The 23,053-nt window shown below is 45.8% G+C and overlaps 1 protein-coding gene across 7 annotated transcripts in view; it reads right to left on the bottom strand.

The window, feature by feature from the left end:
• NOTCH2 (notch receptor 2) overlaps positions 1 to 23,053 on the bottom strand; it is a 133,101-nt gene that overhangs the window by 74,137 nt on the left and 35,911 nt on the right. For 2 of the 7 annotated variants that reach the window (XM_073356270.2, XM_073356269.2), the window contains exon 5: positions 19,062 to 19,184. In XM_073356270.2, the coding sequence (XP_073212371.2) occupies positions 19,062 to 19,184 (123 nt within the window). The other 5 variants (XM_073356271.2, XR_012160294.2, XR_012160295.2 and 2 more) reach the window with 5 other exon arrangements.

Raw genomic sequence — 23,053 nt, 5'->3', positions numbered from 1 at the left:
CGGGTTGCCTTTAGAAAAGATGGTCACTGCCTCCCATTGTTCTCAATGGAAATATAACCCCACGTCCTCAGGGAAGATCCTGGCCCCTGAGCTACCAGAATGGGGAAGAGGAACACTGTGAGGAGGTGATGATGGATGGAAGCTGTGCCTAAAGAAACCTGTGGCTTCGGTCTCAGTGAATCCTGGGATTGGGAGTTTCTCTGAAGATTAATCTTCAGCCTCTGCTGACAAGTCTTTAGTTAAGAATAATGGGGAAAGTAACATTAACCCTAAATGTCTTTTAAAAACTGTTTTAAAAAAAATCTATCCCTTGCACAAGATATTCAAATTTTACCTCTGAAAATTTGCATAGACAGACTAAGCCTGAGCTGAGATTGTGAGGGACAAAAAAAAGCTCTGAAATAAGGAACAAGTCTAAAATACTTAGTCAATGGAGTTTCTCCAGATGTATCTGTAACATAGTGTGACAAAGCTCTGTCCTTGCCTCTGTGGGTCCCATGTTTCCTGGTAGATTTCGCTAGCCTCAGAGGCTTACTGTGACCCTGCACATAACCCTTCTGTCTCTAGAGACAAGGGTCACAGTCTACTGAGCCATTTTCATCATAAGCCAGTGAGGGAGGTGAGGAGAAGTTATCCTTCCTTGCACAATCGCTGTTGTCTCCCAGTCTCAAGTGATTAATCAGGGGACAAAGGTGGGTGGGGGGAGCCCGAGCCCACCCTCTACTCCGGGCTCCAGCCCAGGGACCCTAATAGTATCAGCTATGGTAGCTGACCTTTTAGAAACATGACATGTACAATTCCCTGGGCTACTTCCCTCACAGCAGCCCTCACTTCCTCAAGCTCCACTCAGGGCCTCCTTCCTTGTGCCTGATATGGTGCGTACTACTCAGCCTCTCCTACAGCGCAACTTCCTCCCACAGCTCCTGACATGCACACCCACCTGACTAACTGAGAGGCTTTTAACTAGTTTCAGCCAGCCCCTGATTGGCTTCAGGTGTCCCAATCAAGCTAGCGTTCTCCCTGCCTTCTGGAAAGTTCTTAATTGGCCCCAGGTGTCTTAATTGACCTGGAGCAGCTGCCATTTCACTTATCCTGGTACCAGGGATTTGTTTAGCCAGGAGCTAATATATCTATCTCCCACTACTTTTCTATAGGTTTCAGAGAAACAGCAGTGTTAGTCTGTATTTGCAAAAAGAAAAGGAGTACTTGTGGCACCTTAGAGACTAACCAATTTATTTGAGCATAAGCTTTCGTGAGCTACAGCTCACTTCATCGGATGCAACATTCTATAGTCATCTGGCCTTGCCCCATCACAATAGACTGGAATCTGGACCAATGCAACCTGTAAGAGGCATTTGTTGTATATTTGCAGTTATGCACAATATGAATTGGTGAAGTGTTGTTGGACAATGCTTTAAGCACAAACATGCTATGAGCAGGGGGTTGGACGAGATGACCTCCTGAGGTCTCTTCCAACCCTAATCCTCTATGCTTCTATGCAAATTTGGGGAACTATGCAACTCCTTAATAAAAGGAAAGCTCATACACGGAATATAAAATAAGCAGGGGATGCACAAGTGTCAAGGTTCCCTCCCCACTCTGAACTCTGGGGTGCAGATGTGGGGACCCGCATGAAAGACCCCCTAAGCTTATTTCTACCAGCTTAGGCTAAGAACTTCTGCAAGGCACAAATTCTTCCTTGTCCTTGAACATCATTGCTGCCACCACCAAGTGAGTTAGACAAAGATTCAGGAAAAGGACCACTTGGAGTTCCTGTTTCCCCAAAATATCCCCTCAAGTCCCTTCACCCCCTTTCCTGGGGAGGATTGAGAATAATATACCAACCAAATAGGTAAACAAGGTGAGCACAGACCAGACCCTTGGGTTTTAGGACACTAAAAACCAATCAGGTTCTTAAAAGCAGAACTTCATTATAAAGAAAAAAGTAAAAGAAGCACCTCTGTAAAATCAGGATGGAAGGTAATTTTACAGGGTAATAAGATTTAAAACACAGAGGATTCCCCTCTAGGCAAAACTTTAAGGTTACAAAAAACAGGACTAAACCTTCCACTTAGCACAGGCAAAATTCACAAGCTAAAACAAAAGATAATCTAACGTATTTCCTTGCTTTACTTACAATTTTTGTAATCTTAGATGCTTATTTCAGGTAGGGTTTTAGGAGAAGGTTTCTTCCTGCCTGGTCCCTCTCTCTGTCCTGAGAGAGCACAAACAAAGAGAGCACAAACAAAACCTCCCCCCACAGATTTGAAAGGATCTTCTTCACTTATTGGTCCTTTTGGTCAGGTGCCAACCAGGTTATTTGAGCTTCTTAACCCCTTACAGGTAAAGGAGGGATTTTATGCTGTATGTTTATGACAACAAGTTTCTCCAAGAAACCACTTCAATCTTATTCTGACCCACATATTTGCAGAGCCAGAGAAATCAGGGAAATGAAGACTGGCTCTAACTGACCTTGTACAGAGTAAGCACCTAGTCCATGTAGTATTTCAAAACAGAAAACAGACAGAATAAGACAACAACCTTCAGCGCTAAATGTTTATTGACTATGAAACAGAGGTACTTTCTGTGCTTTTGTTTCTTGGAAGTCATCTGGGATTAAGTTCTCCAAGAGCAACTATACAGAATAGGATACTTTAGATGTACATTATTTCTATGGCTCCCATTTGCAGAGCAAACACTTTTCCGATATCTCTGATGGGATTTTTGAAAAGGGCAGCTTTTGATCAGCACAAAGAAATTTTATATATGGCCATAATGGCCAGGTAGCTGACAGCTCTCAAATTTAAGGACACCAAGGAATATTTTTTTCTTTCCAGCACATTTAATCATGTAGGCTGTTTTCAGGGGTTGAAGACATGTTCCCAGCTTTATGCACCTCTTTCACAGCAGAGTCTACAAGGTCAGCCTAGTGCAAGATGAAGAAAAATTAGAAACTCTTCCTGGGAACCTGGTATCAGTGCTCAGATTTCCTTGGTACAGAAGGAAGAGAGAGTCAGGGTGATTCCAGACTTCCTTACCTAGCACCACCAAGCCCTCATTGATATCTCCATACCTCTCTCTAGGAGCTCCAGGATGCCAAAAAACTGTATGGCTTCATTAGCAAGGCAGCTGCAGAGATAGAACCACAGCCACTGCGCACACTAAGTTCTGAAAAACTGAGGCATTACCTGGAGATGAGGAAGCAGCCGAGAAACATTCAGAGAAACAGTAGCAGATGTACCTCCAGAAAGCATGTCCCATTGGCTCTTCTCCCTCCACCAAGAATCCCACTCCACATCAGTAGCAACATTTTCAATTTTCTTCACACAAAGCTATTTACTGAATTCTACCCAAATTCATGAACAGTTTTGGTGCCCCCAAAAATACATTTTTCAGTGAATTTACTGTTTACCGAAAAACCCCCACCCAGCTCAAGTCAACACCCCTCTCCCCACTAATAATACCCATTTAGATTTAGCGCTTGTCTTCACTACCGGGGTAAGTCGACCTAAGTTACACTACTCCAGCTATGTGAATAATGTAGCTGGAGTTGACGTAGCTTAGGTCGATTTATCCTAGTGTCTTCACTGTGCTGCGTCGATGGGAGATGCTCTCCCACGAACTTACCTTAATCTTCTTGGGGAGCTGGAGTATCGAGGTCGATCGGAAAGTGCTCTGCTGTCGATTTTGCAGGTCGTCACGAGACCTGCTAAATCGACCCCGCTGCTGCAATTGCAGCAACACCGATCTCCCGTAGTGAAGACCAGACCTTATTTTAGTGTTGAAGACATTTAATAGGACAGAGGCTCTCAAGAACTTCCTGGGCTCTCCAGACTCCCTTTGGAGTTCATTTGTGATCAAGTATACCAATGCCCATTTTCCTTAGAAGCAAGTTCACCAAAGCACTAAGCTCAGATCTAACTGGTATTGAGCACCCTTCAAATAGATAGACCTGTACAAAACCTTCCACAACACCAGACCTCATCCAACACTGCAGAGAGGAAGACTGCTTTGGAGGGAATATTAGAGAACCTGATACCACATATCCTAAGGAAGAGTAGTGGTGGATCAGTGCAGAACATGATTCCAGGTCATATGACATCATCTACAAGCTCAGAGTGTCTCACGGGGGCTTTGCCAAGTGGATCAGATAGAAAGTCCAATAAAGGAGACAGATCCCATCAGCCCAGGTGTGGAGGCCCTATTCTCGAGGGATGATCTGGGGAATTACAAATCAGTAAATCTCACATTTGTATCTAGTGAATCGGTTGAATGGATCCTTTAAACTAGAACAAAAACATCTGAAAGATATGACAGGGAAAGGAAAGTTGTCTTTCGCCAATTAGACTTGCATGCATGTAAAAGCAGGGGACAAATGAGAACCAGGTGATGTAATTTACATTTTCAAAAACCCTTTCACATGATCCCTCACAAGAGGCTGTTAAAGAAACTAAGTAGTGATGGGGTGAGAGACAAAGTGCTGTCATGGCTCAAAAACTGGCAGACACAAGAAAATAGTAAGAATAAGTGGTCAATTTTCATCATGATAAAAGGTTAACAGCACAATGTCTCAAGGATCTCTATTAGGTCCAGTGTTTAACATCTTGTTAATGATCTGGAAAGGTGGGCAGAGCAGTGAGGTAACAAACTTTCCATATGACAAAGTTATTTATGTTAGAGAAACCTAACCAAGTTAGGTGAACAGACAACACAATGGCAAGTGAAATTCAATGCTGATAAATGCAAGGTAATGTATATTGAAGGGGAAAGTCAATGAAGACCTCTGTTCAATGGGCAAGTGCAGATGAAAAAGCTAACAATTTAGTATAATGCAGAATATATATATGTAAATCAATGATGAAGCCTCATCTGGAACACTGTATACAGTACTTCCCACCTCGAAAAGGGTATTGAAATAGAGAGGTTTCAGACACTGATAAGAAGACTGATTGGTGCATGGAAAACTCCTGTGGCAATAGTTTGAAGAAATGGATTGATTACCATTGAAAGGAGAGAAAGAAGGGACATGATAAAAACATATAACGTAATGGATAGTCTAGCGAAGGTAGATCAAGACATTCTGTTCTCCATGCCTCATAACACAAGAACAAGGGGACATTCAATGAAATTGATAGGTGGGAAATTCAAAATGTGTCAGAGGAAATATTCCCATCACATGCATAATTAAACTCTGGAATTTATTGCCACAGAATGTCACTGAAGTCAAGAATTTTGAATCTGGCTAAGAGGGATGGGTGTTTTATGTAGGTTTAATGCAATCTCTGTAAGGGATTGAGAGCTTCATGGTGGTGCAGATTACCCCACAACTGCCTACGTGGGGCATCTTGCCCCTTCCTCTGAAGCATCCAGTGTCTGCCACCATCAGCGAATAAATAATGGGGCTGATGGACCATGGGTCCGTTCTAACATGGCAATCCTGTGTTTCAATGTCAGAGTCTTTTCTCAGACTCTCCTAGGGCTCAGGATCAGATCTCATGGATCCAATACATCAGATGAACGCTGATTCTGAGACCCTAGAACTCATTTCAATAATTCTCCACCAGGCACCATAGCCACGACTACCCCTCTCAGCCTGGGGGAGGCTTAGTGGACACATTATTTACATCTGGGGAGGCTTTTCAAGAAGAGGTCTCCTCAACTTATGCACCACCACAACACCTTGCTGGACCCATGTCTTTTGATCTTTCTGAAGAATTTGTAGGCATCGCAAGCACAGCCACTGGCAGCAGAGTGGTTCTTCCCCAAGGCATAAAAAGCACCTTTTAGGCTTATCTGAAACAAAGAACTTACCCGGATGATTAGGAATGGCTCCTAAATGCAAGGGTTTTTGATGATCTGCCATCTTGGGCAAAGCTGGAGGCAACCCAAGATAGGAAAAACTACCAGTGTGTATCTATTATCAAATATAAGACCTGACTCTGAATTGCATCCCTGATTTAGGTTAGATATAAACTACAATCATTTTAAGATAACATGATGGAAAACAAGGATAATTTCATGACCACTCCATGAGGCAGACAGAGAAACCGAGGTACTGTTAGAGGGGATTTTAAGCCTTCTGACTTAAAATGTTGGGCTTTAGTGAATTGTACATGCCCCTAACCGCCAATTATTGCCTGAAAACAGTTTCATGATCTAGTGGTTGCACATGCAGCTCCTCCTGGGGGCCTCTTTGGAGGCACTAATATAAATGAGAAAAATGAATGATGTGGAAAGTCACTGGTGGTATGAAATGATTGGGTGCTCTGACAGGGTGGTGGCTGGTGAAGTGCTTTGGGATGGGATGGTGATGGAGAAGTGGTCGAAAGGAGATACATCACCACATTAAACCACTCTTCATCTTGTCCATCCCCTCTCTCTTCACCTCCTCTAGAAAACACAGTAAACTTGGAAAAGACCTAGTAAGTGAAGAGATCTGTAAGACAAAATACAAAAGTCACAAAAATGCTCCATGTTCTCAGACTAATACAGCAATGTATTTTTAGTAATTACCTAAAGACATTAATCACCTCATTATAAGGTCTGGTCTTCACTTGAAGGGGTTTCCTGATATAGCTGTACCAGCAACCTGCCCCAGTGGAGAGACAGCTTATACCAGTTCCCCAAACAGACTACATTATATGAGCAAAACAACATTTTTGCTGGTATAACAACATCTAAGTAGGGCTTCCTCATAGCTATGTCAGAGGGTAGGGAGAATGGTCAACACAGCTATGAAAGCCAAACTTATAAGTGTAGACCAGGTCTTAGTAGGAGAAAATGACCAAAGATGATGTCAGCAGGAGTTAGAACAACTGTCTTATCTGTTAGTCTCATCTCACCCACCAATCCAGACTCAGTACCGGCAGTCCAGCCCTCTTCATCTTGGAGACAAGTTTATGCAAATGTCATTCAGTGCCACTGTTCAAGCCCCTCAAGAGACTGCTTGGCACATTCAAAGAGTACTTCCAAAGCTGGAAGATCACTACGAACATGAGGGAACAAGAGGAACATGTGTTCTGGATTGGCAGATGTTCATTCTACCAGAGATCATCTAACATATTAAAGTTGTACTGTTTCCTTAGTGGTCATCTGCTAATCCAGACTCATTATTGGGAATTAGTAAGCAGCGCAGAATGATATTGAAGATCTGATCGATATTTCATAATTCATACTCAATGCAATCTTAGCTAAAGCAGGAATTTAAATCCCTTTGATTCCAGACTTCCTTACCTAGCATGAATTTACCCTCAAACTGTGGATGAAGCTGAATGTGGATGGCAGACTCCAGGATGAATTGTGGTCAAGTACGTGGGAATCCTTTCTGGGATCTCCCAGAATTTGCATCCCTGAGCTGCAGCTCTGCCACCTTTGCAGGGTGCAGTGTGCCCTCCCCCAACAATGGTTAGCTCTGCCAATTTGTGCAGGGAGTAGAAGAGAGAAAAGGGATCATAATCCAACCTTTCCCCCTCCCATCCCTGCCCCCTTTTTAACAGCTAACCCCCAATGGAGATGCTACAGGGAATAGGACTGCACTCTCCCATAGCTTCTTACCAGCTTCTGTACATTTTAGTGCAAGGGTGATCATTGCTTCTTGCACTCCCATGGAAGGGCCTGCCAGCATCACAAACATTATACCAATCACTGTTGGGTAAGGATTTAAAATTTCTGAAAAGTTAGAAGCAAATATATTCAGTAGTTTAGGGCTCAGTGAGCTGATTACTTTGAGATTTCAGGGCCAGTATCACCTTTCTAACTGGGTTAATTTAAAGGCTTTGTTTTATCACTTGAAATGTTATGGAGAAGTACTATGGTGCTGAAAATTATCCTGTGCATAGTCCATTTTTTGCCCCCACAAAATGAGTATTACTTGTTACTGTATCTATTTCTGCAACAGAAACTGAAGAAAGTGGTTTCTGTGAAAAGAGTAAATTTAAACATGAGAAATGAGAGCACAAGATCTTACAGCAATTTTTTCACTCTAGCTCTTTTATATTTGTCAGCCTTCTTGGCAGAGAAAAGTCATGCCACTTCAGGCTGACTTGACCAAAATTCCTCCCGGAGGCTGCCAGCCACACTGTGGCACTTTCATTCACCAGTACACAGGGCAGGCTCATGCTCACGGAGATTAAAAGGTGCCCAAATCCCACTGTAATTATATAGGAGCTGGGATGCTTAACCCTGTGGGTTCCTTTGAAAAATCCTGCCTAAAGCTCTGCTCCCTGGTGCAACAGATGAGAAGCACAGGACCAGAGTCACAACAATTGAAGTAAGAAAGCATCGACCCCCCATGCCTGAAGAGAAGCTTAAAGTAAGAACGGTTTGACAGAGACAAATCCACTTCTTGAGTACAATCCAAGCTGAAGTTAACCAGTGGATTCAGCTGCCCTGGCCCCATATGGTTGTACATACACTTCACTTGAATGTAGATGCCCCTTAGATAAACAGGTGCACTCTCCACCTTAAAAACCATGGATTGCTTTGTCCATGAACAAAGGGCTATGGTAAAGCCCTGATGACATCTAAAAACAATGGCCACTGTGGTTGTCTACTAGCCTTTTATACTTCCTCTTCCTGTCCCGCCCCTCTGCTTCCAGGATGTGGGGCCTGACCCTCCTGGCTCCACCCACCAGACGGCTTGCAGCATTCCCTCCGTGTCTGCCTCTGAGGGTTTCCTTGTTACAGAAGCCTAGAGATGATTTTGGGGGAGCTTCACCAAGAACCACCTGAGAAAGTTTGCCAATGACAAATGCAGGAAGTTGCCTGACATCAGGGTTTACCTGCAATGACAGGTAGACCACAGTTGAGCTTCTTGAAGGTGAGAGCAGCTGATCATTACTGACTACAACAGTTTCTGGATATTGTGCAATGAAAGCATGATTGATTCCTCAGAGAAGAGGAGTAAAGGAGAGGAAAAACCAAGAGCATTCCCCAGCAAAGTGGGGAGTCTCCACAGATTGTTAGCTTTGCTGCAGGGGCAGGAAGACTAGGCTGAAAGCACCAAACTGCTTCCAAGGGCTGAATTTGGGCACCAACAGAGAAATTCATATTTGCAATGTGAGGTGGGCCAGACTACAAAGAATTGCGCCTGGCAGATGGCTTCTTCAACAAGTAGGGGCTTTGATACTACACAGTCCTGTTCTTCCCAGGATGCAGCACAGATTACATTAGGTATCCACAATACTGCTCCACACAGGACATGGCACAGAGATTAAGAGTGATTTGCTATAAAGGAGAAATTCAAATTGCAAACAAACAGTTTAAATTGGACTCAGCTTGACAACCAAACTCTACAAGAGGAGGCTGTGGAACAACACTACGAAGGCTTAGCACTTACATCCTCCAACCATTTCACAAAACGTAACATCTCTATAGGCCAAGCATAGTAATAAGCTTGCCTACACATACATAAATTGTGACCACACTTTTTCCCAAAAAAGCGATAAGTGGAGCGGCACTGCATCAATTCAAGATCATCCCACAGGATTTTGGCTTCCAAAGCAGTGCCTACCTTTACTGAATCATAAGAGACCAGCAGTATGAGCTGTCACTTTCAAAAGAGACTCCATGAAACAGTTTTTGCTTCCCAGCCCATCTCAGTTAAAAATTAGCAAAGCTCTACTCTACAGCCGTAAACAGTTGAAAATTAGTTTGGCTACACAAGAGATGCTCCATGCCTCACCAAAACACTCATGCAAGACATGTAAAGATCTGTTCCTGCAGCTCCATATCTGGTTATTTTAAGAAATCCCAACCACAGAAGTATCCAAACCCTGCAGGGTTGATAGCAATAATACTTGCATTTACCCAACATTATTCACTTGGATTTGAGGCACAATTTAATTCTGAGGATGTCTCAGTGGGCTTGTAATAGTAGCATCCTCTCTGAATGTTTATGTGATAACCATACTAGATTATGGTGAAGTAGTAGTAACATTAAACAAAGGATGACCCCCAGCTGTGCTGGATGGGCATGGAATATTGGCAACATGTCAAATTACCATGCAAAGATTCAAGACAGAAAGATACATCCTGGTGGGAAACTCATGCTACACCATTTAGATGACTCTCTAAAGAGTAGCAACCATGTCTTTTGTCTGAAGTGCCCAGTGCACTTTGGACACAATATAAAATAATATTTATCTAATTTAATTTGACATGGGAGAATGACATGGATATAAAAAGTGAAGATTCCCTTAGCATGAAAAGTAGTTTGCTACATTCATGGGAGATGCCAGGTAAAGACTAACATTTCCAAACAAATTTTGTTGTGAAAATGAAGCTAAGGTTCCAGGAAAGTATCATTGGATTGAATGTGTATTCCTTTAAATGAACATTATGAGTTAAAAATTAGAAACGAAAAAGTTCAGAGTCAAGGTTAACCTAAAAGAAATCCAAATCACTGGAAGTGTGAACATTCAATGTTAAAGCAACTCTGCCCTCATAGGTCTTAAAAATTTGTGCACCATAAAGCATTGAAAATGTGTGCCAGAGAACGTTAATCTTTTGTGTTTTGTACACATGCTCCTCCAATACCACCTGTGCTGTTTGATCACCATACTAACCTTTGACAGGTTTCAGAGTAACAGCCGTGTTAGTCTGTATTCGCAAAAAGAAAAGGAGTACTTGTGGCACCTTAGAGACTAACCAATTTATTTGAGCATAAGCTTTCGTGAGCTACAGCTCACTTCATCGGATGCATACTGTGGAAAATACAGAAGATGTTTGTTTTTATACACACAAATCATGAAAAAATGGGTGTTTATCACTGCAAAAGGTTTTCTCTCCCCCCACCCCACTTTCCTGCTGGTAATAGCTTATGTAAAGAGATCACTCTCCTTACAATGTGTATGATAATCAAGGTGGGCCATTTTCAGCACAAATCCAGGGTTTAACAAGAACGTCTGGGGGGGAGGGGGTTAGGAAAAAACAAGGGGAAATAGGCTTGAACAGAGACTGGGAGTGGCTAAGTCATTATGCAAGGTAACCTAAGTTAATTGTATCCAATTTGCAAATGAATTCCAATTCAGCAGTCTCTCGCTGGAGTCTGGATTTGAAGTTTTTTTGTTGTAATATCATAACTTTCATGTCTGTAGTCGCGTGACCAGAGAGATTGAAGTGTTCTCCGACTGGTTTATGAATGTTATAATTCTTGACATCTGATTTGTGTACATTTATTCTTTTACGTAGAGACTGTCCAGTTTGACCAGTGTACATGGCAGAGGGGCATTGCTGGCACATGATGGCATATATCACATTGGTGGATGTGCAGGTGAACGAGTCTGATAGTGTGGCTGATGTGATTAGGCCCTATGATGGTGTCCCCTGAATAGATATGTGGACACAGTTGGCAACGGGCTTTGTTGCAAGGATAGATTCCTGGGTTAGTGGTTCTGTTGTGTGGTATGTGGTTGCTGGTGAGTATTCGCTTCAGGTTGGGGGGCTGTCTGTAAGCAAGGACTGGCCTGTCTCCCAAGATTTGTGAGAGTGTTGGGTCATCCTTCAGGATAGGTTGTAGATCCTTGATAATGCGTTGGAGGGGTTTTAGTTGGGGGGTGGGGGAGAAAAAACCTGGACTTGTGCTGAAAATGTCCCACCCCGATCACCACACACATTGCAAGGAGAGCGATCACTCCACACAAGCTACCACCAGCAGGACAGTGGGGTGGGGGGAGAGAAAACCCCCTGCAGTGACAAACACCCATCCCCCAATGACCCGCGTGTACAAAAACAAACATCCCTTGCATTCTCCACAGCACGCACCCGACGAAGCGAGCTGCTAACCTTTGCTCTTTCAATGTAAGTGCTACAGTTACAAGATCTGGCCACATTTTAGCTGTTGTCCAGTGACACTGATAACTGATCGCCACCTGCCATATGACCTGTTTCAGTAAGGTGCCAATACCTCATGCAAGGCACTTAATGTCCTCAGTGCTTCACAGAATCGAGCCCTCAGTTCAGAGTAGAGGTAGCAGTGAAAATGCTGAGGTATTGCTGAAGGTGGAACTGCTTGTTATGGATAAAGCAGTTTGGGTTGTATACATTCATATACATTCAGCTTTCATTCTGAATTCTCATAGCGTCTAAAGTCTGCAGGGTCTAAAATGCCAGTGTTTTTGAAAGGTAACGTACACAAAGCTCTGATGTGCCCACAACCTTAACTATACCTTAAAATGAAGGTAATTCCCACACAAACCTTTTCTGTAAAATTTTAGCCTGGTTCTAGAGAGCAAAGGGGATAAGGTATGCAGCATTCCTTCCCTTCCCTTTGCTTTTGCAGAAGGGGAGCCTTGTTAATGCACATGTAAGATCCTCCAGAGAATACCCATCTCCTGCAGACCTTAGGATGTACACAGGAGGAGGGCTCTGCCTGGGTAAACGCTTCTGCCCCTTAAGGGCCTTCGATGGATCATGAAAAACTTCCTGAGCCTAGCAGCCCACAGCCCAAGGTGCTCACTGTTGGGAACTCCAGCCTTTGCCTCTGAAAGCCTTGAGAATTTAACCATAGCCCCAACCTTCCCACAAGCCTTAGCAAGCTCATGGCCTATCAGGAACCTCTCCCTCACGTGAACTGTAGGATGGGCTAGTCAGCAGCCCCTGCCAACAAACCTGTATGCCTAGCTAAGGTCATGATGCCCCAACAAGACAGAGTGGCCTCTTCAGTGGACTATTGCTAAGTGTCATGAGAGGGGTCAAAAGGATACCCCATAAATCTAAGGCTCAGGAGGACCCCCAAATCAGCTTAAAGCTTGCAGATGCTATAGGTCAAAACAAATCTTTTAAGGTCTGCAGCGTGGGGCAAGCATGAGAGCTCAAAAGGTTCACTCGGGTTCTCCCACTGAGTGCCTCCCTCATGCCCTCCAAGGCCCCTGCTCTCTCCAGTTCCGTGCTCTGCAGGTCTCCTGCAGGTTAGGGCTAGGAGAGGCAGCCACTCTTCAAACATGAATTATTTTTCTCCACTCTTTTCGTAAGCTTGGACATAGAGAAAAGTGTTACAAGTCACACTGTGGGACACCTCACTCGCTGATGTGTTTTCACTTAAAAACAAATTTTCTGATTAAGTTCAATTTTGGTGGAAAGTTATTTTCCATTTACAAGCCTCCTTTATGACTGTTTACAATGAGGCTGATTATCTGTACCAGGAAAAAAGCTAGAAAGATTTTATGAAACCTTCAGTCTCCAGCAGCCAAATTCCCTACCTTACGCTTGCCTGAGCTGCTGATCCAGAGATTTTCGTATTTAAAAAACTTTAATATGGCCTAATCTAGCGTACAGCTTTGAAGATTACTAGATCTCATAGGAAAGTACAATTAAGCTTTGTTTGTTTGTTTTTTAAGGAGCAAATCGCATTAGAGGTCCACAAGAGTACAAGAAGCCTGTGTTTAGGGTCATAATTCATGAACAATTTGTAGGAAAAATTCTACATTGGCTCCAGATGTAGTCTACTAGTTTTGCAGCTGTTTCTTTACTGGTGGATTTTGAAGTGGGGGCAAAATTACATTTAATTAAAAGTCAGTTGCAAACTAAGGAGTGGCTGGTACCGCACCATAATCACACTGATGCATTTACCTAGCCCTGGTCTACACTACGAGTTTAGGTCAGATTTAGCAGCGTTAGATCGGTTTAGCCCTGCACCCGTCCACACTACGAAGCCATTTTTTCCGACTTTAAGGGATCTTAAAACCGGTTTCTGTACTCCTCCATAACGAGCGGATAAACGCTGAAATCAACCTCGCTGGGTCGAATTTGGGGTAGTGTGGACGCAATTTGACAGTATTGGCCTCTGGGAGCTATCCCAGAGTGCTCCATTGTGACTGCTCTGGACAGCACTCTCAACTCAGATGCACTGGCCAGGTAGAAAGGAAAAACCCAGTGAACTTTTGAATTTCATTTCCTGTTTGGCCAGTGTGGTGAGCTCATCAGCAGAGGTGACTATGCAGAGCTCTTCAGCACAGGTGACCATGGAGTCCCAAAATCGCAAAAGAGCTCCACCATGGACCAAACGGGAGGTACTGGATCTGATCGCTGTATGGGGAGATGAATCCGTGCTATCAAAACTCTGTTCCAAAAGACGAAATACCAAAATATTTGAAAAAATCTCCAAGGGCATAAGGACAGAGGCTATCACAGGGACCCGCAGCAGTGCCAAGTGAAACTTAAGGAGCTTAGGCAAGCCTACCAAAAAACCCAAGAGGCAAATGCCCGCTTGGGGTCAGAAACCCAGACATGCCACTTCTATGATGAGCTGCATGCAATTCTAGAGGGTGCCCCTACCACTGCCCCACCCCTGTACTTGGACTCCTGCAAGGGGAGAGTCTCACGCAACAGGGATGAGGATTTTGGGGACGAGGAAAATGACGAGGAGGTGGAGGTTGAAGATAGCGCACACCAGACAAGCGGAGAAACCGTTCTCCCTGACAGCCAGGAATTGTTTATCACCTTGGAGCCAATATCCTCCCAACCCGGGCTCCTAAACCTTGAAGGCGGAGAAGGCAGCTCGGGTGAGTGTACCTTTATAAATATAATACACGGTTTAAAAGCAAGCGTGTTTAATGATTAATTTGCCCTGAAGACTTGGGATGCATTCGCAGCCAGTACAGCTATTGGAAAAGTCTGTTAACGTGTATGGGGATGGAGCGGAAATCCTCCAGGGACATCTCAATGAAGCTCTCCTGGATGGATTCCCAAAGCCTTTGCAAAAGGTTTCTGGGGAGGGCAGCTTTATTCCATCCTCCACGGTAGGACACTTTACCACAGCAGGCCAGCAGCACGTAGTCTGGAATTATTGCATAACAAAGCATGGCAGCGTATGGTCCCAGTGTTTGCTGGCCTTCCTGCAACATCCGTTCTCTGTGTTATCCTCAGGAGAATGATCTCATTCATGGTCACCTGGCTGAAATAGGGGAATTTTATTAAGAGGACATTCAGAGGTGGCCATTCCTGCTGGGCTGTTTGCCTGTGGCTGAACAGAAATCATCCCCGCTGTTAGCCACGCAGTGGGGGGAGGGGTGAAGCAATCATCCCAGAGAATTCAGTGTGTGTGGGGTAAGGGGGCGGGCAGTAGTTGGGTTTGTGCTGCAAGTTAACCCGAAAACCGCAGCCCCTTCTTTTAAATTGCCAAGCCATTTTAAAGGGCAAACCCAATGGGTGCTTGGTATGTGAAATTAGGGTGCTGCTGTTTGAAACTGTTTCCACATGTTAGGAAAGTTAAAGAAGCCAAAAGACTGTGGCTTACCATGTCTGCCTGCAAGCCAAATTCTGTTGCCCGCCAGCCCTGCGTGTGAGATCTCACACCATACCGGCAGGACCTCGATATAAGAGGCAAAATTCGACCTTGTAAAGAAACCACACATGCTATGTAATGTTAACAGCTTGGTTCACCATGAAAGAATCCACCCATTGTTCTCTAAAATCTCTTTTAAAGTCTCTTTTTAAAGATGACTAATCTCCCTTTTTTCCCCACCCGCAGCTGCAAATGTTTCAGCGCTCCCCCTATCATCTCAGTCCCAGAGGCTATCAAAGATTAGAAGTAAAGAAAAAACGCACTCACAATGAAATGTTCTCTGAGCTCATGCAGGCCTCCCACACTGAAAGAGCCCAGCACAATGCATTGCAGGAGACAATATCAGAGTCCAGGAAAGCACAAAATGAATGCAAGGACAGGAGGGATGAGCAAGAGGAGAGGAGGGATGAGCGAGAGGAGAGGTGGCGTCAGCATGATGAAAGGAGGCAGGATGCAATGCTGAGACTACTGGAGGATCAAACTGATATGTTCCGGCGTATGGTTGAGGTGGAGGAAAGGCAGCAGGAGCACAGACCACCGCTGCAGCCCCTGTGTAACCAACCACCTTCCTCCCCAAGTTCCATAGCCTCCTCACCCAGATGCCCAAGAATGCGGTGGGGGGGACCTCCAGGCACCCAACCACTCCACTGCAGAGGACTGCCCAAGCAACAGAAAGCTGCCATTCAATAAGTTTTGAAGTGCAGTGTGGCCTTGTCCTTCCCTCCTCTCCCCAGTGCTTCCCTCGTCCCCCACCCCTCCCGGGCTACCTTGGCAGTTATCTCCCCATTTGTGTGATGAATTAATAAAGAATGCATGAATTTGAAACAATGACGACTTTATTGCCTCTGCAAGTGCTGATCAAAGGAGGGAGGGGAGGGCAGTTGGCTTACAGAGAAGTAGAGTGAACCAAGGGGGCGGGTTTTCATCAAGAAACAAACAGAACTTTCACACCATAGCCTGGCCAGTCACGAAACTGGTTTTCAAAGCTTCTCTGATGCGCAGCACACCTGCTGTGCTCTTCTAACCGCCCTGGTGTCTGGCTATGTGTAATCAGCGGCCAGGCGATTTGCCTCAACCTCCCACGCCGCCATAAACATTTCCCACTTTACTCTCACAGAGATTGTGGAGCACACAGCAAGCAGTAATAACAATGGGAATATTGGTTTCACGGAGATCTGAGTCCGTAAACTGCGCCAGCGCGCTTTTAAACATCCAAATGCACACTCTACCACCATTCTGCACTTGCTCAGCCTATAGTTGAACAGCTCCTGACTACTGTCCAGGGTGCCTGTGTATGGCTTCATGAGCCAGGGCAATAAGGGGTAGCCTGGGTCCCCAAGGATAACTATAGGCATTTCAACATCCTCAACAGTTATTTTCTGGTCTGGAAAGTAAGTCCCTTGCTGCAGCCGTTCCCACAGACCAGAGTTCCTAAAGATGTGAGCGTCATGTACCTTTCCCAGCCATCCCACGTCCCTTGTGATCCACCAGTGCTTGCAGCACCATTGAAAAGTACCCCTTGCGGTTTAAGTACTGGTTGCCTTGGTGGTCTGGTCCCAAGATAGGGATATGCGTTCCGTCTATCGCCCCACCGCAGTTAGGGAATCCCATTGCAGCAAAGCTATCCACTATGACCTGCACATTTCCCAGAGTCACTACCCTTGATAGCAGCAGCTCAGTGATCGCGTTGGCTACTTGCATCACAGCAGCCCCCACAGTAGACTTGCCCACTCCAAATTGATTCCCGACTGACCGGTAGCTGTCTGGCGTTGCAAGCTTCCACAGGGCTACCGCCACTTGCTTGTGAACTGTGAGGTCTGCTCTCATCTTGGTATTCTGGCACTTCAGGGCAGGGGAAAGCAAGTCACAAAGTTCCATGAAAGTGCCCTTACGCATACGAAAGTTTCGCAGCCATTGGGAATCGTCCCAGACCTGCAACACTATGTGGTCCCACCAGTTTGTGCTTGTTTCCAGGGCCCAGAATCGGCATTCCACGGCATGAGCCTGCCCCAATGCCACCAGGATGGTCACACTGCCGGGGCCCGTACTTTGAGAGAAGTCTGTGTCCATGTCCTCATCACTCTCCTCACTGCGCTACCGTCGCCTACTCACCTGCTTTTGCAGGTTCTGGTTCTGCATATACTGCTGGATAACGCACGTGGTGTTTAGAGCGGTCACAACTGCTGCGGTGATCTGAGCGAGCTCCATGCTTGCCGTGGTATGGTGTGAGCAGGAGAGCAGAGTGCCAGCAGAAGCGGCGGGTGCATGACAATGCTGACAGCAATATGGCGCCCGCACGGAAAAAGGCGCGAAACGATTGTCGGCCGTTGCTTTCACGGAGGGAGGGAGGGGTAGGCTGGCAGCAGACGGTGCTGCTGGCTGGGAGAGCTATCCCTCTGGCAATATTCCAGGCAGGACTGAATCTCCATTAGACAAAACTTAAAGAAGAGAATGACCTGAGTCACTCCCATTTATGCGCAGGTGCCCCGACAGACTTTACCGAGGTCCGCTGGGGCACCCATGTCCGCCCAGGTGCCCCCGACACACCTCATTGAGATCTGCCAGGAGCACCCATGTCTGCCCAGGTGCCCCGACTGACCTGACCAAGGCTGGCCAGAGCACCCAGGAGACGATGAGGACGGCTACTAGTCACACTACACTATCTGCTGCCACAAGGCAATGAGCTGCTGCTGTGTAGCAATGCAGTCCCACGTCTGCCAGCACCCAGGAGACATATGGTGATGGTGAGCTGAGCGGGTTCCATGCTTGCCATGGTATGGCACCTGCACGGGTAACCTATGAAAAAAAGGCACGAAACGATTGTCTGCCGTTGCTTTCACGGAGGGAAGGAGGGAATGGGGGCCTGACGACATATACCCATACCACCTGCGACAATGTTTTTTGCCCCATCAGGCATTGGGATCTCAAGCCAGAATTCCAATGGGCAGTGGAGACTGCGGGAACTGTGGGATAGCTACCCACAGTACAACACTCCGGAAGTTGAAACTAGCCTCAGTACTGTGGATGAACTCCGCTGACTTAATAGTCTTAATGGTTTTAAGTGGGAACACACACAATCGACTGTATAAAATCACTTTCTAAAAATTCGACTTCTATAAATTCAACCTAATTTCGTAGTGTAGACATACCCTTAGTTTTGCTCTTTATGAAGGCCAGAATCATCTTACCATTCAACAAGACAGCATGTCCTGTAGGCTGCTCTCTTACATCTTGTACAATATTTTCCTGACCACCACACAACTTTGTACACAGTACAGTTGCATTTTTATGCAGCTGTGGAATGTGTGCTATAGCTGTACAGTGACAGCATCCTGCAGCAGTCACACAGGCACAATCCAAGTGAAGATTCAGTCACATGTATTTGGTGCAATTATTTTTTTGTTTTATATTTATTTAATGCTTGTGAAAGTCTCAATGGGTGTCAAGCCATAGAAAAGAAATGGCATAGCAGGAGTAACATACGATTCCTATATATTCTCTCTCTCTTTCCCCTCACCAATATACCTTATCCCTGATCTGTTCGGACCACCACCCAGTGGTAAAATGGGAATTAATCCTCCATTGTTGTGGTGGCTTTGATGTGGTCACCATCCGCTAAGAATGTCACTGACACTCACCATCACAGGCTACTCAGCAGGTGTTAACAGCTTTCAGACACTCCCACCCTAAACTAGATTTAAACTGGTGAGTAAAAGCTTTTGCATCCCAGTCCTATGAGCCACTGAGCCCCAACAGAAATACGTTACACAGTACCTACCTGTCCACTGTGGGAGGCAGTGGCAGTTGTAAGTGTTCACACCATCCACACAAATCCCGCCGTTCTGGCAATTATGATTTGGGCAGTCATCAATATTCTGCTCACAGGTGCTTCCTTCAAAGCCTGGCCAAATTTGAAACACATGAGACTAAAATTATTTTCAGGGGTCCGTTAAAGAGGATTACCTGTCTGTGTGAACTGGTGTTTAACATGCTTTTCCTGTTGGTCTAGCTCCCTGCTGCACAATGGAGCAGCAGTCTGAACCAAGACTTGTCAGTAACAATATTCTGCCATTACTGAGCCCAAAGGGCTTGGACAGGTAGGTTGGCTTGTACAGGTAGGTTGGCTTGGGGGAAATGGGCCGGACCAAGCAACAAGAACATATCCCAGGAGTTATGAACATCAGCAGTTTAACTGGCCCCATTCTAGGCAGTACCTGGTGGCTGGTCCCCTACTATCTTTCTCTGCTCTCTTTATAGACTTCCCTGTTGCCTTAATGGAAACATGCTGCAGCAGCTGTTAGTGCCTCTTGATAATACCCGGCTCCCAGGTGTGTCTACTTGGATTAGCTTCATCTCACCCAACCTATAAACTAAATCCTGAAAGAAGAACTACTACTCAATAAAAACTCAGGTAGCCTCTTAAAGTCTGCAACCACCTTCCCAACCCTCGCCCCCTCTGGTCTTTACAGTTATAGGGCTCGCAGCTGGCCTCTGCAAACAATACTTACGTAACATGGCATGCACATGAATGGCTTGTTCTCTTCATTTTTATAAACCTTTCCTGTTTTCCATTTTAGTTTCTCTCACTAGCTATTCTCTTTCCTTTTGGCTGGTTTGGCTCATTCTTCCTCCCTTCCCCTATATTTAGTTGCCTTTTATGTTCCAGGCCAGTGCAGAATAGCCTTCCTGCTTGGGGACTCCTTCCTGCTTGTATTCTCTCCCCAGTCTTACCCACCTGTACCCTCCTCAATTTGATTTTCATGCCCTGACCACTTAGGGTGCCTGAAGAACCCAAGGCACTTCTCATAGGAAGCTATCCTTGTACCCCGGCCAAACTCCAACTCACTTACATCACGCCTCCTCAAAATCACCCTGCAGTTTCTGTTGGATAAGGCATTCTTCACTTCTTGTACTAAAGGAGGCTGCATTTCAATGTGGTTGGAGTGAACAATTCCAGAATATATAGCTTGTAAATCAGATTAGTCTCTGAGGATTTTTGGATTATTACAATGACACAACTCCTTCATCCAGAGCATGAACTCTTCCCCTCGAGTGTCAGTGTTCTGTTGTGGACACCTCAGAGCTAGATTAGAGAGGTGTAGCTCTGATGCCAGCTCTGCAGCAGTGCCTCCCTGTATCTGATAGAAGGCTCCCAAGAAGTGATGGTCATGGGCTCCCCTACCTCACAGACTTCAGAGCATGGTGAACATTAGATCAAATAAATCCCAAACTGAACAGGTTTCACAAGTGTACTCACAGGACCAGGCATCTAAGACACATTGGAACAGGGGCGGCCAACCTGTGGCTCCGGAGCTGCATGCAGCTCTTCAGAGGTTAATATGCGGCTCCTTGCCTAGGCACTGATTTCGGGGCTGAAGATATAGATGCTAACTTCCAATGTGCTGGGGGGTGCTCACTGCTCAACCCCCTGCTCTGCCCCAAGCCCTGCCCCCACTCCACCCCTTCCCCCAAGGCCCCTGCTCCTTCCCCTGAGCCTGCCATGCCCTCGCTCCTTCCCCCTCCCCCATCCTGCACACGTGAAACAGCTGATTGTGGTGGGTGGGGGGAGGAGGCGCTGATGGGGGGGGCTGTCGGCAGGGAGGAGGGGCTGGGGAGCGGATGGGGCACTGCTGACATATTACTGAGGCTCTTTGGCAATGTACATTGGTAAATTCTGGCTCCTCAGGCTCAGGTTGGCCACCTCTGCATTGGAGAGTCAGGACAACCTGCTTTTGAGTTCGAGGTCGCACAGAAATTAGGCTGTTTGGAAAAGTTTTCCAACCCCTGATTTTTCCAGTTGTCTCATCTCATGAATACTGAGTGCACCCCCAAACTTCCCCAGGTAAAATTATTTTGTAAGAAGACAAGATCATTGTTCACATGCTGCACTCATGCAACCAACATGAGCAGCAAACACGCCCAGGACCATCAGCTCCAAAAGCTAAAGTGCCAGCCCCCAGAGCTAATGAGGAACTTTCATTGGCTTTGGTGACATTAGGACTTTCCCCGTTCTCTAACAGGCAAGGCCCAGAGGAGAACTGTACATTTAGCAATTCCACTGTACCTCATATGAATTTCAGGTGCTTTGATGTGTGTGTAAAATTAAAGAGTAAAAAACACAGAAACAGAAGAAAGCTATTAAATCATGGAGCACGTCCCATGTTTGAATCCTACACTACATTTACTGTTTAGTCCTCTGGGAAATCTTGTGAGGGGAATAAATCACTATTTCCATTATACAGATAGGCAAAATGAAACCAAGGTTGAGAGTTGTATTGTAGTCCAGGGTTTCTCAACCCGTGGGTCAGACCCAAAACTGGGTCACCAGAATGTTTCAAAGGGCTGCGTGGCAGCTCCTGTGGCTCCTTGTCCCACGGGGCTGGCTGGGCTCACTCCCTGCTCCAGGCACTGCAACCTCTGGGGTCCCAACTCCACTCTGGTTTGGCCCAGTCGTCATGACAATGGGAGTCCGGGTAGGCAAGATTTGAGTCAGTGGCCCTGCAATCCCATGAACCAGGTCACAACTCCACTCACACAAATTTGGTCCTGTCAGCGGGGCGGGGCCAAACCTGAGCAGTGCTGCAACCCCAGAGGTTGCAACACCTGGAGCAGAGAGCCAAACCCAGCCAGCCTCACAGTACACGAGCTGCAGGAGCCCGGACTATGGGTGGGGTGAGTGCCGGGCAGGACCCAACTCTGCCAGTGGATAGAATACAACTGAAACCACCCCAAGGCCTCCACCCCCAGACTATTTACTGGGTTGTGACAGGCCATAAACATTTACAAATGGGTCCTGAGCCAAAAAAGGTTGAGAACCACTGATCTAGCAGATTAGCAATCTATCTAGCAAACAGATAGCAGCCTCAGAAGCAATTTAAGCAGGTATTGCTACACTCGGATAAAATGGGGCCCAACCAAGTCCCATTCACCCCAGCACTTTCCAGGCCAAACCTATGTAGGGGAAACCCTGCTTTGGGGGCACTAGGACAATGTGGCAACTCCTCTCCCCAGGGCCACATGGCTGTGGGGAAGAAAGTGCAGGGAGGAGCCAGCTACAGACCAAAGCCAGTAGAGCAGCTGCAGAAGCAGGGGACGTCAGACATAGAGGTCTATTTTCTACAGGATTGACTGGACATTGCTGTGCAGACTGGCTGTTCGCTCCAATCCCCTCTTCCTTCGTCTTTTCATCTCAGCCTGTCTCCACTCCTGCCCTTCATACCTCCCCACCTCTTTTTGTTTAGCAAATCTCCTCACTAAACCTCAATCCCAAAAAAGTTAAAAGAAAAACTGTGGAACTAACCGGATGTTTGCAGGCCACCACACTGATCACTATGCTTGTATGTTATCCTCTCCCCCCACCCTTTGTCTGGTCTATGGAGATGGTAAATGCTTCAGGGCAGAGATTGTGTACTATTGCTGTCTGTACAGTGCCTAGGACAATGGGGCCTTGTCCTTGCTGGCCCTTGGCACTACCACAATTAACAGTGACCCTAGTTCTCATAGTTGACTTGCCAAAGGCAACGCTGGAAGTGACTTCTGTGCTTCAGTTTCCTCATAGGAAAATACTGATATCCACATCTGCCTGACTTGCAGAGGGTTTGTGAGGTCTAAGTAAATAACACCTGCAGAATACTACTAAGAGCAGCCAGTGGAAGAGGAAAAAGAATAATTTACCAACTCCTGGATCCTGTCCTTGCATTTATTTGTTGATGCCAGCAACACAGGACAACAATCATTAGGGAAGCTGCATGTCAGTTAGATCAATACAGC

This window comes from Lepidochelys kempii, chromosome 8 (genome assembly GCF_965140285.1).
Source record: "Lepidochelys kempii isolate rLepKem1 chromosome 8, rLepKem1.hap1, whole genome shotgun sequence".
NCBI classification, from domain to species: Eukaryota; Metazoa; Chordata; order Testudines; family Cheloniidae; genus Lepidochelys; species Lepidochelys kempii.
This window is presented reverse-complemented; position numbering and strand designations above follow the sequence as displayed.